This window comes from Anabrus simplex, chromosome 2 (genome assembly GCF_040414725.1).
Source record: "Anabrus simplex isolate iqAnaSimp1 chromosome 2, ASM4041472v1, whole genome shotgun sequence".
Lineage (NCBI taxonomy): Eukaryota > Metazoa > Arthropoda > Insecta > Orthoptera > Tettigoniidae > Anabrus > Anabrus simplex.
In genome coordinates this window covers 1,220,262,926-1,220,279,221 of record NC_090266.1, presented here as the reverse complement: position 1 = coordinate 1,220,279,221, position 16,296 = coordinate 1,220,262,926, and the positions used below count along the sequence as shown (strand labels likewise).

At 41.3% G+C, this 16,296-nt stretch overlaps 1 protein-coding gene across 4 annotated transcripts in view; it reads right to left on the bottom strand.

Annotated features, from left to right (window-relative positions):
• Nucleotides 1-16,296, bottom strand: part of Tbc1d8-9 (TBC1 domain family member 8/9) — a 419,649-nt gene that overhangs the window by 337,351 nt on the left and 66,002 nt on the right. For all 4 annotated transcript variants that reach the window (XM_067142224.2, XM_067142225.2, XM_067142226.2 and 1 more), the window contains exon 5: nt 8,074-8,260. In XM_067142224.2, the coding sequence (XP_066998325.2) occupies nt 8,074-8,260 (187 nt within the window). The remainder of the gene's footprint in view (nt 1-8,073; nt 8,261-16,296) is intronic.

Below are 16,296 nucleotides of genomic sequence, written 5' to 3'. Positions count from 1 at the left end.
AGAAAGGCTCCTGGTCCTGATAACATTCCTCTGGAACTGATAAAAAATGGAGGTATACCCTTGAAGACTAGACTTTTCACACTCATCCTCTTTATTTGGGAAACTCGAGAAGTACCCGACGACTTGAAGAATGCTATCATCATCACTATCTTCAAGAAAGGCGATCGTAATGTATGTGGGACTACTGTGGTATATTGCTTTTGTCAATTGGAGGTAATAATCTCACAAGAATTCTATTAAACCGGCTCTAAGTTATCTCAGAGAGAACTTTGCCTCAGTCTCAATGTGGTTTCCGAACCTCCATAGGCATAACAGATATGATCTTCTGTACTAGAGAACTCCAGGAAAAATGCAGAGAGCAACAGCAGCCTCTGTATTTAGTTTTCTATGATCTGGAAAAAGCCTTTGATTCAGTACCACGATCTGCTATGTGGAAAGTACTGAGACATTCTGGATGTCCTGAATGTTACGTGGATATGGCATGTCTGCACAGGTTCTTCATGGTAACTCAGTATCAGATATGTTCCCAGTCACTCATGGATTGAAACAAGACAGTGTGCTTGCTCCTACACTCTTTGCACTGTACATGGCTGCCATCCTGCATGAGTCATCCACATGGAGATTACATTTCGTTTTGATGGAGGCCTTTTCAATCTGGTAAGACTTCGCTCACAGACGTTCTCTGGTTACCCGGGTGACAGAACTGCAGTATGCCGATGACACCGCATCCCCTGCTCTAACACCTGCAGAACTACAACAGTCAGTCAACTGCTTCAAAACTGCATGTGATTACTTTGGTCTTGCCCTTAATGCAAAAAAGAAACCAAAGGTACTTGCACAACCTGCGCCAGGATTAACTCTTCCTGAGTTCTGAATCTCCATCTTGGACACAACCCTGGAGCATATCTTGGAAACATCTTGTCTAAACGATGTACCTGCGAACAAGATGTTGATAAAAGAATTGGGGCTACTCATGCAGCATTCGGATGGTTAATGCACAGAGTCTTCATGAATAACAGCCTAAAACTGCATACCAAACTCATCGTGTACAAAGCTATCGTCATTTCCACGCTACTGTATGGCTGTGAAACTTGGACACCCTATCGCCATGATCTCACAACACTTGAGTGCCTCCAGCAACAAAAAATGAGATACATCTTGAATATCAGGTGGGATGACTATGTGACCAAGACTGCAGTTCTCGACAAAGCGCCGCATGAGTGATCCCAGGCTTCCCCGCCAAATTTTTTATGGTGAACCTTGCTCCGGCAGTAGACCTCGTGGAACCCCTCCTAAGAGTTTTAACGACCAGCTGAAGCACATCATGAAGATAACTGGTATAAACATACAGACATGGGAAGAATGTGCTGTGGACCGTTCACTGCGGAACACTACATCCACCGCTGTCAACTAGTTTGAAAGAGAACGCTGCAGACATCAAGAGGCCAAGCAACAAGCAAGAAAACCCCGTCAATTACAACCCCGCCCTCCTGCAAACATTCAGTGTGATTTGTGTGGGCATATGTTTTATGCCAAAATTGGTCTGTTTAGTCATCGCAAACACATCCATAAACTGAGTTGAACTACTCACTTTATGCAGGAAGAAGTTATATATACTCGGATCGAGTTACAGCCGACGATGTAAAAACATTTAGCTTGCATACAATTGCTCTGTCTAAAAAAAGGGTGAGTTAAAAATTATTGCACACTTGATAAAAACATCATTGTTATGCTTTAAAAGCTTGTGATGACATTGGTTGGTTTGGGTTGTTTAGTTTGTAATATCCAATGTGCGTGCTCTCACTGGAATATTCATGGACTTGAGTGTCACCTTGGGAATAAAATTTTGGTAGCGTTTTCGTAAGATATTGTGTGATCCATTGTCTGAATGTTGCTTTATTGTGATTAAAATTAGGTAAAATCTTGCCGCCTGTCGCTGTGTGGGTTTGAAGAGGGGACTTCTCAAAGTCGTCGTTACATTTGTTGTGGTCTTATTGCTTCTTTAAAGGGTTGATATTGGTGGATTGAAAGTCTCCTCACCTTCTGTCCGAACATAATACATTGAAAGGTGGACTCGCAAAAAAAAAAAAAAAAAATTAGAAAGAAGGTACAGTATATCCTTCCGCTGAAGAAGCAGAGAACATCAGAGATGAGTCTCTCATGTCCGTAGTTCAATTAATAAAATATTACGTCCTCAGATTACATAATATCCAGGTGAATTACTAGGCCTCAATTCCAAATCTTTCACTTCACTTGGGTTGAATTAAATTTCAGAGTGGATGAACACGACACCACTGGATATGCTGACCTATTTAAATTATTTGATGCAAGGAGCACTAGATTTCACCTGTTATTTGTATTTTTAACACAAAGCTGACAATATTTGGTGCTTCAGAGTTTCCTGCATTCTGATTGGCTGGTTTGTTTCTAAATTTCTCTTGGACTGAACCACTACACTCAGGTATTTCCTATCCTCGTTTTCCCATCCCCTTTCCTTGACTATTCAGTTTTCTTGGTGCTTGGTTCTGTAAACTTTCTTTCTCACGGGAAGGTTTCTTAAGGTGGGGCTCTGGCGGTGCACAAAATTTTAGTGGACCTGGTTTACAACATAAATGTCAAAACACTTCGTGCCTTATAGTGCAGTGGCTAAAGGGCTAGAGATTATCGGCTTTGAAACAAAATGTATGTTCTGAATCTCCTGTGTAGGTTGAATTCACATATTTGAAATAATGTAATTAATTGGGCAACTAAGGAATGAAGTGGACAGGAAGTGCAGGACAGTTAAGGAAGAATGGCTGAAGGAGAAGTGCAAGGATGTTAAAAGTTGTATGGTCCTAGGAAAGGTAGATGCTGCACACAGGAAAACCTTTGGAGAAAGGAAAACTAGGTGTATCAATATTAAGATCTCAGATGGAAAAGCACTTCTAGGGAAAGAAGATAAGGCAGAAAGATGGCAGGGACATATCCAACAGTTGTATCAGGGTAAGGACCTAGATGATATGATTCTGGATCAAGAAGAGGCTGTTGATGCTGATGAAATGGGTGACCCAATTTTGACGTCAGAATTCGACAGAGCTTTGAGAGATCTAAATAGGAGCAAAGCACGTGGAACTGATGGCATTCCCTCCGAATTACTGACTGCTTTAGGAGGAACCAGAATGGCAAGGTTATTTCATTTAGTGCACAAGATGTATGAGACAGGAGAAATACCATCCGATTTTCGGCAGAATGTTGTTATACCTATTCCCAAGAAAGCTGGTGCTGACAAGTATGAAAACTACCGCACCATTAGTTTAGTATCTCATGCCTGCAAAATTCTAACACGTAATATTTACAGAAGACAAGTTGAAACTGAGTTGGGAGATCAGTTTGGCTTCAGAAGAAATGTAGGAACACATGAAGCAATCCTGACTTTACGTCTGATCTTAGAGGATCGAATTAAGAAGGGCAGGCCCACATACATGGTTTTTGTAGATCTAGAAAAGGCATTTGATAATGCTGATTGGGCCAAGCTATTGGAGATTCTGAAGGTAATCAGGATCAGGTATCGAGAAAGAAGAATTATATACACTCCATATATCTCGATACTCCATTTGGAAGGAACACATAAAAAATATGTGCAACATGGGAAAACAGAAAATCCGGGAATGAATGAACCATCAACAATATGGCTAAACATATTACGAGGTAACACACAGTCAGTGTGGCGAATCCTCTCAGCCGTTATTCCTGGCTCTCTAGATCGGGTTTGCCATCTCACCATTCGAAAGCTCCTTAATTAAAGGTAAGCTGAGTGGACCTGGAACCAGTCGTCATCCAGGTAAAAGTGCCTGACCTGGCTGAGAATCGAACCCAGGCCCTCTGGGTGAGAGGCAGGCAAGTTAGACCGAGGGGCCAGCTGCAAATGTTAACTACCGGTATGCGAGTTAAAAATCTCGAAACTTTACATTCAGTTTTACCAGGGAAACTTTGTCAGTTTTCCGTGAAAACTTCTTTCGATTCAGCAACTTTGATCAGCCAAACTCTTCGAAAAATCTAATTACGCCAAGCCAAACAACAGTCGACCAAAAGTAATTTTTAATTCTCTAATACAATAAAATAAAGCACTTTAATACAAAAGCGCCCAACATGATGGCAAAATCCCTTTTTATAATCTTCTATTTTAATTTGGTCACCAGTATATTGTTCATAGTCAGTTTCTGGAAATCTTCTACTGCGTAAATTAGACCTACATCGGCTTTTAAAGGTTATGTTGAACTCGAGATAAGGTTTTGAATGTAAGTATCGATTCTCAAAAGTTCTTGAATGCATCATATTCAATTCTGCCCATCACTAACCACAATCAAATTGGAAATAGCAAAAAATATCATCAAAACTTCAGAAATTATGGTTATTCAAGACCTTCAGCTCAGCTGGAAAGCGCGCTCGCTTTACAAGTCAGTACGAATGGGAAATGATACAAACTTTTTAAATGTAATGTGCGCAAATAAAACCGCTGTGGTGTTTATAACATTTTAACAGAAAAACGTAATATTCCCTGTCTTATATTAAGACCAAAACAATAATAGGCAATTCCAAGCTCTCCCATGGCATTATGCATGCAAGGTGAAACATCTGTTCTGGTCTCGATAGTATAATCGTATACAATATTAAAATACTAGACTTGTGTTAAGGAGCAGTTTCGATTCCTGCCTGACAGCCTAGTGACTGTACAGTGCCCTGAGGGAAGTGCCCAAAAACCTGTTCGCCGATACAATAGAAAAAAGTAAAGAAATGAATAATAAATATCTAACGCTGGACATAATATAGACGTTTTACAAGTATGAACAGTTGACAAAATTCATCCGTCTTCAAGTAGAGCTGTCGAAATGCGCTCTGTCTCCTTCCAATTGCTGCAGCCACTGTCTGCTTTATGATTTCAGAGGATTCTCTAAACAATACCACCCGAATGTGATGGTCCCTTATGCAAGTTCACCGCCGATCGCTTTTCCAGTACAGTACTTGCTCTAATTATCGTAATGACGGGACGTTGACACCAAGATCCATAAGTATGCCATATCTGTCCTTTTGTGAGATACAATTTCTTGAAAAACGCTTGATCGAGGATGTAACGTTGATGGGACTGAAATTTCTGGACAGTTAATCCGGGAAATCTTTTCTTCGAGTAGCGGATAATGCAGGATTTTTACAATGTGATTTAATTAGGATGCTCACTGCTCGCGGACCATGTAATTGAACGAATAATCTGGGAAAATGTACTTTCCAAGAACGTATAATCGAGGTTCTACTGTAAAAATCAGTCTGTCATAATAAGAATCGAGGGCTATGAAAAAGAAGCAGCAATCCAGAAAGGGGTGAGGCAAGGCTGCAGTTTGCCCACCCTCCTTTTCAATGTTTATATAGAACAGGCAGTAAAGGATATCAAATAATTGGGAAAGGGAATCATAATCCAAGGAGAGGAAATAAAAATCCTGAGATTTGCCGATGATATTGTTATTTTATCTGGGACTGCAGAAGATCTCGAGAAGTTGCTGAACGGTATGAACAGAGTCTTGGGTAAGGAGTACAAAATGAAAATAAATAAGTCCAAAACAAAAGTAATGGAGTGCAGTCGTATGAAGTCAGGTGATGCAGGAAATATTAGATTAGGAATTGTTACTTGGGTAGTAAAATAACTAGCAATGGCAGAAATAAGGACATAAAATGCATGCTAGCACAAGAAAGGAAGGCCTTTTTTAAGAAAATATATTTGATCACTTCAAATATTGATATAGGAATTAGAAAAATGTTTTTGAAGACTTTTGTTTGGAGCATGGCATTGTATGGAGGTGAAAAATGGACGATAACTCGCTCAGAAAGAAAAAGAATAGAAGCTTTTGAAATGTGGTGTTACAAAAGAATGCTGAAGGAGAGATGGATAAATCAAATCTCAAATGAAAAATTAAAACCCAAAACCCCATGGCACTACAGCCTTTGAAAGGCCTTGGCCTACCAAGCAACCGCTGCTCAGCCCAAAGGATTGCAGATTACCAGGTGTCATGTGGTCAGCGTGACGAATCCTCTAGGCCATTATTCTTGGCTTTCTAGACCCGAATGAAGAAATACTGAATCAAACTGGTGAGAGGAGATTGTTGTGGCGAAATTTGACGAGAAGAAGTGATAGAATGATAGGACTTGTGCAGTTGATTTTTGAGGGAAGTGTAGGGGGTAAGAACGGTAGGGGTAGACCAAGGTATGAATATGACAAGCAGATCAGAGCAGATGTAGGATGCAGCAGTTATGTAGAAATGTAAAGGTCAGCACAGGATAGGGTGGCATTGAGACTTGCATTAAACCAGTCTATGGACTGATGACTCTAACAACACCACCATGTAATATTTGCATTGTATGTTGGGTATTCAGCCCGAAGGCTGGTTTGATCCTCTGCAGCTCCGCCAACAGCTGTCATAAATAGCTTAGGCGTCACTGAAGAGGCATACTAGGGAAATAAGGAGTGAGATAGTTTCCCGCTGATTTCCTCATCGAGCCAGCCGTTGCTATTACATATCAGTCTGCCAAGCCTACTGAAATGCATGCACCAACCGACCCTATGAGCGATATTTTCACACTATTCATAACAGGGGCTGGCTGCATAAGGAATGGTATTGCTAGCATCACTCATACCTCAGTCACTTTCATATTGTCAAAGCCAACGATGAGATGAGACAGGTCTATGAAAATAACAAATTTGATATAGTCCATACCAGAAGACATAGTGCACTGTAAACACTACATCTCGACAGCAAAGGCACAATATTTGCATTATGGGTGCAGTAGGTCAAATGGTTTTGGAGAGATGAATAATTTTGTTTCCAGAGCTAACCTCATTTAATCACTTAGGGCTGAAATGTTTTAAAAGATTTCTTATTTTACATCTTGGTTTAAAAAAATATATAACGCCATTTGGAATATCATCTTCATATATAAACGGTTTTGGATGAATGATTATTTTTGTTTTCGGGTCTTAACCCCTACTTAACACCCTTAGGGATTAATCCTTTTTATAATAATGATAATAATAATAATAATAATAATAATAATAATAATAATAATAATAATAATAATAATAAAGTTATTGGTTTCAAGTCCCACTAACTACTTTTACGGTTTTCAGAGATGCTGAGGTGCCGGAATTTAGTCCCGCAGGAGTTCTTTTACGTGCCAGTAAATCTACCAACAAGAGGCTGATATATTTGAGAACCATGAAATACCACCGGACTGAGCCAGGATCGAACCTGCCAAGTTGGGGTCGGAAGGGCAGCGCCTCAACCGTCTGAGCCATTCTGTCCGGCTAAACTTTTTCAGCCCAATTCTAGCCCTTTCCTATCCCATTGCCGCCAGTAAAAACTACCTGTGTCGGCGAGACGTAAAGCAAATTTTAAAAAACTTCTATTGTTTTTGTTTTTTGTTTTTGCTAGGGGCTTTACATCGCACCGACACAGATAGGTCTTATGGCGACGATGGGATAGGAAAGGCCTAGGAGTTGGAAGGAAGCGGCCGTGGCCTTAATTAAGGTACAGCCCCAGGTGTGAAAATGGGAAACCACGGAAAACCATCTTCACTTCTATTGTTTAACATGTATGATATCATTTGAAATAGTGTGCTTTTTCGTGGTCTTATTTGATTCACTTTTGGGTATGAAATTCATGGCATTAAATCCATCAAAAATAAACATATCCCTCGATGTTCGCTCTTTGCTAACTATTTGCATTAGCAACTTGCAGCGCTAGCCTGCACTGTAACTCACAGAAATCTGCTAGAGCGCTTTGAACCTCATGACTTGCATGTTCCCCATTATGAATACACGTTTGTATACTGGACTGCAGAAAGTACCATTTTGTCACTTCACCATGTTTGAGGTATTTGATGACTACTCTGAATGGACACGGTTTAGAGTGGCAAAAACATCTTTCTTTCTCCATATTTATTTACATCATCTACAATCTTAACACTTCCATAATTTGGACAATGATATGTTCTTTATTAGTGCAGCAATACAAACTACAACCAAGAGTTACTTTGGTGGAAACTTACCTCCTTCTCTCTTGTTGTAACACGGATGGAATCTGGAAACAAAAGACTGCTGGTCTTGCTAAGGTCGGTAATGTCGGTCCATCGAATTGCAAGTTTTGTTTCTCGACCAAGTATGTAGGAATAAAAACACATGTGCCCGACCGAAAGATACAGCCAGCCCTGGCGAGGAATACGCCCCTTCCAGTAGCTAGGAGAGAAAACAATACAGCACAAGCAAACATTAGATTTTATTTTCACTTTTTGCTAGTGGTTTAAACATCACACAAACACACTGAGGGTTTTCAGTAACCGAAGGATGGGAACAGGCTACGACTGTTTAGCCTGGTGTGAAAATGGAAAACTAAGGGGTACCAACAGTGGGACTTGAACCTACCATCCCCTAAATGCAAGGTTACAGCTATTATTATTATTATTATTATTATTATTATTATTATTATTATTATTATTATTGATGGATTGTTGGACATGAAAAGACGCGTGAACTTCGCAGCTACAAAATAGCTCAAGAAAGCGGGTTTACATTGTGAAGGCACTTACCTAAACGAGCTTGTTTGGTTATTTTAAGCCCCATTTCATGGTAGATGTGTTTGATTACAACTAGAACGACAGAATATTAAGTAAAATATTGAAAAGTTTGCGTTGAAATAATCCTGTTGTGAGCAGCCATCTTGTCAAAGATCAAAATCACGTAGAAGGTACACTGCGGTAGATCGACGATCGTTTTCTAGTGTAAGCGCTCCCAGCGCCCACCCACAACTTCATCTCCTTGACTTAACACACGGCCAACTAGACTCCCATATTGGCATGATGGCAGAAGCAGACATTCTGCGTGATACGGTTGAGCTCCCTGGTGTATCAAGGGAAAGTATCTACAATGGCCGAAATGGTAGGAGTATTGACCTAAATCTGACTGATGATATCAGTCGGCAGATAATGGAGAATCAATACAAAGAAGAGGTGCATCTTGAGACTGCAAGATCACTGTTGAAGAAGATAATGGCTATTCCTCTCAAAAACCTAAAAACGGAAATAAAGAATGGCCTCATGAAGCTGGAAGAAGCTTTAGAGGCTGGAGCAACATGCAGGATGTCGTGGAAGAAATCTGCAGAAGAACTAGAGCAGAGACCAACTACCACGGAGAATAAGGAATTGTCCAACACATCACCAGTGACATATGACTCTGAGGAAGATCAAGGAAAATGGGAAACGTTTCTGTCTAAGAAGAAGAGAAAGAAGAAGAGTGAGGATAGGAAGCAAGAAGATATCCCAACGAAACAGGCCAGTAATAATCCTGAAAGTACAGTGCTTAGCGAAAGTGGGAAATGACCTCATTCTAAATCTAGGAGTCGTTCAGAAGCCGTAATCATCAAACCAATGAACGGTAAGACTTTCGCTGATGTTTTGAAGGATATCAGGGACAGGGTGAAGCCGGAAGACAGTGAAGCAGGCATTCGATCTATCCGTAAAACAAGAGCGGGAGCTGTTCTTGAATTTAACAAAACAACTACGATGGAAAATAGGGAGGTATTCAGTAATTCTCTGAGAGATGCCCTCGGACGAGATGGCGATGTAAAGGCTTTAATCCCCCGAACTACACTGGAGATTCGAGACATGGATGGTGTCACTACCGCCGCAGACGTGGAGGAAGCTGTAAGACGAGATTCCGGCAACCCCCATGGAGAACTGAAAATATCGGTCTCGAAACCAAACAGCTGGGGTCAGAAACTTGCCATCTTCGAAACCAAAGATGAGGACGCTCAGAAACTACTGGAAGCAGGAAGAATCAAGGTAGGATGGCTATACTGCAGAGTACGAGCTAGAACTATTTTACCTCGCTGCTTCCGATGCCTATCATATGGACATCTGGCAAGGAACTGCACAGGCCCCGACAGAAGCAAGCTCTGTTTTAAGTGTGGAGAATCTGGCCACAAGGCAGTAGACTGTAAAAAGAACAATCCACGATGCATGCTTTGTTCAGACAAGGGTGTCAATGAAGCTGAACGAAAGCATATTCCTGGATCGAGAGCATGTGCAATATTTCGTGAAGCTCTGGAAAAGGCAAAAAATCATGGTAAATGATGCGAATACTTCAAGCAAATATGCACAGGAGTCAAACAGCTAACGATCTTATGACACAGCTGATTTACGAGATGGAAGTAGACATCGTTATTATTAGCGAACCATATCAAGAGAGAGACCATCCAGGGTGGTTTGTGGATAACCTCGGAACAGCTGCAATTTGGATACCAGATCCAGGAAAAGTCCCAGTAACACAGCATGGATGCGATGACGATTGTTTGGGTACAGACTGGGGGAATCACTATTGTAAGCCGTTATTTTACACCAAATGAATCTGTTTCTAACTTTCAGATGAAACTTGATGGTCTTGAGGACATAATACGCAGAATGGAAAACAAACTAGTGGTCGCTGGTGACCTAAATGCTCAAGTGTTGGAATGGGGCCTGCCACAAACAGACTCCAGAGGACGTCGTATAATGGAGATGGTAGCCAGAACAGGTTTGGTGGTCAACAACATTGGAAATGTGCCAACATTTCGACGGCCAGGATGTCAGGGAACAATACCGGATGTAACCTTCTCATCAGAGGTTATTACGCCTAAGATTTGCGAATGGAAAGTGATCGAGAACTACACGGGGAGCGATCATCAATATATCATCTTTCGACTGCTCCAAGAATCTCCTCAAGAAAGAAACATCTTGCGCAGGTCAGCACGATGGAACATAGCCGGTATTGACAAGGAAAAGTTCATTGATGTAATTCGGAATGGAATGGACAACATAACTGAAAAATGTTTTGCTCGTAGAGGGAAAGAAGCAGCTGGTATATGTGTTGAACTCACTATGCAGCTAATCCATCAAGCATGCAACGCCTCAATGTCCCGAAGGAGACCGCGAAACAGCAAGCGCCCAGTGTACTGATGGACCGAAGAGACTGCTGAACTGAGAAAGAATTGTCTGCGACTTCGACACAGGGCTCAGAGGATGAGAAGCAGTCAAGAGAATACCTCAGTCACAGCGGAGTACAAGTCAGCGAAGAAGGAACTCCGTAATGCAATCAGAAAAAGTAAAGCCGATAAATGGTGGGCACTGGCTAAAGAAGTAGAAGATGATCTATGGGGACAAGGTTATAAGATTGTCATGAAGAAACTCGGGACATTTTCAACCCCGAGTGCGGATCCGCAAACAATTAAACAAATTGTGGATACACTATTCCCAGACCATCCAGAGAGGATTGAATGTGACGACGAGAAAGAACTGGATGATATACCCCTCTTTACTGTAGAAGAGCTGAATAGAGCTATTAGCTCTCTTAGAAACAAGAAAACTCCAGGACCAGATGGTATACCTGCAGACGTGCTAAAGATAATAGCAGAACTATGCCCAGAACTGTTGCTGAATATGTACAATCATTGCCTGCAAACGGGTGTTTTTAGTCCCCGATGGAAAATGGCTCGTTTGGTTCTGATCAGCAAAGGAAAACTTGGTGGTTATAGACCTTTATGTATGCTGGACACAGCTGGAAAAGGCCTGGAGAAACTTCTGCAGCCCAGAATCCTCTCAGCAGTTCAACTAGCAGGGGATCTATCTGTTTGCCAACATGGATTTCGGAGAGGACACTCGACGCTAGATGCAGTGTGGGAGGTGGTGAATACAGCAGAAAGGGCACAAACGGGCAACCATCATTCCCGTAAATTGACACTTCTTGTGACCCTGAATGCCTTCAATTCGGCAAGATGGAGCGACATGTTGGTAGCTCTTGAAGAAACTTTCAAGCTACCACAATATCTTATGCGTATAATGAGAGATTACTTCAAAGATCACACTCTGTTGTATGATACGGAAGATGGAGAAAAGACAAAGCGTCTGACGGCTGGTGCAGCGCAGGGATCGATCCTTGGTCCAGATCTTTGGAACATAATGTATGATGGCTTGTTACGTGTGGAGATGCCAGAGGACACGAAGCTTGTGGGCTGCGCTGATGATGTGGCCGCCTTGATAGTAGCTCGTAATGTTGAAATGGCTCAAATTAAACTGAACCAGGTGATGCGGCGCATAAAAGAATGGATGATGAGCCACAGTCTAACATTAGCCGAACACAAAACGGAGATAGTTCTTCTGACGAGGAAAAGGATCAAAACTCGGTATTAATCCAGCCCGGGAGGCACTACATTTGTAATGTTATAAGTGAGTGGAAATTAAGGCAATCTTACTTGGAGAGCGTCCGAGAGGAGAGATGTGTTCATTGCGATGTCCAGGAACCCACCAACCCTCCCCAAAAACTACATTTACTTTTATAACCTAAGGAAGATTATTACACGCCATATTCATTTCTCAAGTAGCTTCTTGTATTCCTATTGGTCAATGTAAACTGGCACGTGATCTCCTTCCCGAGAAGGAACTTCATCATAATGCGTTACCAACCGCAGCACAATAAAAGCACAAGCAAATGTCTCTGATGTGTCGTCGTCCCAGTCCACGAAACTAGAGGGCTAGGGCCGCGCTCAGGAAACTAGGGGCCTAACGCCGCTTCGCGGCTTCTAACCGTCCAGACCAATGGTTTTCTCCACGGCAAGAATCCTAACTGTCCAGACCAATTGTCTTTCCTCACGGAACTAGGGCCCTAACGCCGCTTCGCGGCTTCTAACCGACCAGACCAATGGTCTTGTCCACGGCAAGAATCCTAACTATCCAGATCAATGGTTTTCTCCACGGCAAGAATCCTAACTGTCCAGACCAATCGTCTTTCCTCACGAAACTAGGGGCCTAACGCCGCTTCGCGGCTTCTAACCGTCCAGACCAATGGTCTTGTCCACGGCAAGAATCCTAACTATCCAGACCAATAGTCTTGTCCACGGCAAGAATCCTAACTATCCAGACCAATGGTTTTCTCCACGGCAAGAATCCTAACTGTCCAGACCAATCATCATTCCTCACGAAACTAAGGGCCTAACGCCGCTTCGCGGCTTCTAACCGTTCAGACCAATGGTCTTGTCCACGGCAAGAATCCTAACTATCCAGACCAATAGTCTTGTCCACGGCAAGAATCCTAACTATCCAGACCAATAGTCTTGTCCACGGCAAGAATCCTAACTATTCAAGACCAATGGTCTTGTCCACGGCAAGAATCAAACTAATAATCACTGCCACCACCACCACCACCACTACTACCAGCTATCGAAGCAAGCATAGTTCCTAAGTACAGAGGTTGGCAGCGCTGAGCACTGCTAGAGCGAGCGAGCCGCGAGCGAGGAAACAAAGGACAGTCGCTACGCGTGAGTGCCTCCCGGGCTGGACTAATGATCAAAACTCTTGTACCAATGACTGTTGGAGAGTTAGTGATAGAAACATCTGCGAGCACAAAATATCTAGGAGTGACACTTGACTCCAAGCTCACATTCTGGACTCATATTCAGAGAGTGACAGACAAGGCAGTAAAATACATGACTGCACTTAGCAGACTAATGGGAAATATTAAAGGTCCGAAATCCAGTAAACGACGTCTTCTCATGTCGATGGTTCAGTCAGTGCTTCTATATGGTTCTGAAATCTGGGCTGAATCCTTGAGATTTGCTTGGTATCGGAGAAGGATAGCTGCCGTACAACGGAGAGCGACTTTACGTATCGCATGTGCATACCGCACTGTTTCCGAACCGGCAATCCTCACGGTGGCAGCAATAGCCCCAATAGATCTACTCGCATTGGAGCGGCATGAAATCTGGCGTACCAAAGGAGAGCTGGGAAAGAAATGTGCAAAGAAGCGCGCCTTCAGTCAACTGATGAGGCGATGGCAACTCAGATGGGAAAGTGACCCTCGAGGCAAATGGACCAAGCGACTGATACCACGCTTGGATATCTGGGTTGAAAGGGCCCATGGTGAAGTAAATTACTACCTCACGCAGCTTCTAACAGGACATGGATATTTCCGGAAATTCCTGCATAAAGTGGGCAGAGCGAGTGACGCAGCATGCATATACTGCGATGATATTGACGACGTATATCACACCTTTTTTGTATGCGGCCATTGGACAATTCAGAGAAGATGTGTGGAAACTGAACTAGGAGAATTGACAACAGATAATGTTATTTCGGTGATGCTGCGAAACCAGGAATCCTGGGATCGCGTGGCAGTACATGTGGAGGACATCCTTCGTCAGAAGAAGAAGGATTTGGAAGCATACGAACGTTCGTAAAGGAGAAATGAAGAAAGAAGACGTCTGAAAGACAAAGCACGATATCACCCTGAAGTAATGCAAGAGCGGTTCCGGGGTGATGACTCACATCGTGGGAAAAGGGTGTGTGGTTTTTAGTGGGTAAGAATCCCACACACTTGTGGAGTGCGGACCCTTCACAAGTGTCTTTTTGAAGATTTTCCACAATCCCTCGCAAAAAAAAAATTATTAATATTATTATTATTATTATTATTATTATTATTATTATTATTATTATTATACCAATGTGGAGAAACTACACTTTTGTCCAAGTGATGTATGTACAGCTACTGGTCAAATTATCAACCTCCAGCAATTCAGTGATTATGCTAGTAAAAACAGCTTATTAATAAATCCAAACAAATCTCAGTCTATAATCACTGGTACCAGAAGAAATTTGAATTTTCCAAAACATAGCTATATGTCTCCTGTTATGCTAAATAATGATGTCACTCCCTACTGCACATCAGTGTTGTAATGAACGAAATGTTAAATTGGACTAAAAACACAAGCACCTGTAATATAATTCAAAAATCCCTCGATTATTTTCCCCATACTCCTAAAGATACAACTTGTTGCTCTCTCATATTATATATCCTTGACTTTTATAACACTGTATTACTGGACATAATTGAAGACAGTAATAAGAAACTAGACTGGACTTAAAAGCTGTATTAGATTTAATTTTAATCTATGTTATGGTAGTCACATAATACCGTACTATAGGAAACTCTAATGGCTTCAAGTACAAGATCGCCATAGACTGCACCCATTAACCCTTCTCGACAGAATACTTAATTACAGATACTGTAATATAATCAAGAATCAACTTAGGAAAGTCGTGAATGTTTAGGTTGAGATTACAGGCACCTGATTGTGGTGACAATTTCTGCCTGATTTTGTCATTTTTAAAAACTTATTTCAGTATACTTTTTTGTTATTTTTATTTTAACTTGTCAATTTTGCTAAATTTTATATCCATCTTTAGCAATAAAACTAAACCAAACATATTTTCAGTAAAACGTCACATTTTATTTTTTCATATGTGCAAGCTTCTGCAGAAACTACATATTACATACAGTAGAAGTCCGCTATAGCGAGTACTGTATATAACGAGAACTCCATTATAACGACAGTTATGTCCGTCCCTTCAAAATTCCAATATTAAACTGTGTATTATCCCCTGGTTACAGTGCAAGTCCTGTCACTGATGCATCCGTTATTACGAGCGATTAAGCGTGCACGAATTTTTCCGTTACCGATATTTATGCACCCAGTCATCATACTGCATGCGATCGATCATCTTCGGTATCGTTTTCTCGCTAAGTCCACTAGCGAGCTCAATCGTTGACATTCGAAGGCAATGTCCGAGCGACCCATCGACTGCTGTTCCGTAAAGAAAAATGGAAATGAAAGAGCAGAACATGTTTTCGTAATAAATGCATAAATAACGTGTCCAATAACAGTTGTTAACTCGTTAAAGATAAAGGCTGAATAAACAATCGCTTAATTTTAATGCTAAATACTGCAATTAAGTAAGAATGAGATACACCTCAAGATATGGCAGTGTCTGTCATTAATTACAGAGGTTAGTTTATATTTTCTCTCGTCCGTTAAATTACAGAAAGGCTATTATCATGTAAATTTATAGTGAGAAGGTTATAATTTCTCTACAGGCATTTGAAGTATGTTTTCATCATACGTATAGTACAGTTAAGTTAGGATAGGTGACGCTGTTTGAATAAGAAAACTGAAACGTTTGCCACAAAATGCGATCGATCATCTTCAGTACGGTACAGTTTTCTCGATGTGCATTTACAAGCTCTCTCGACAACATTTGAAGGCGATGTTGGAAGTGTTGCTTTTTATGTTTTTTTTTATATCCACCTATTCAATACAAAGAGATCTTTTTAAGAATAAAATATTATTATAAAATGTTAAGGGACATGTTTCGCTCATATTAAGGGCATCATCAGACTCAAACTCAAACCTG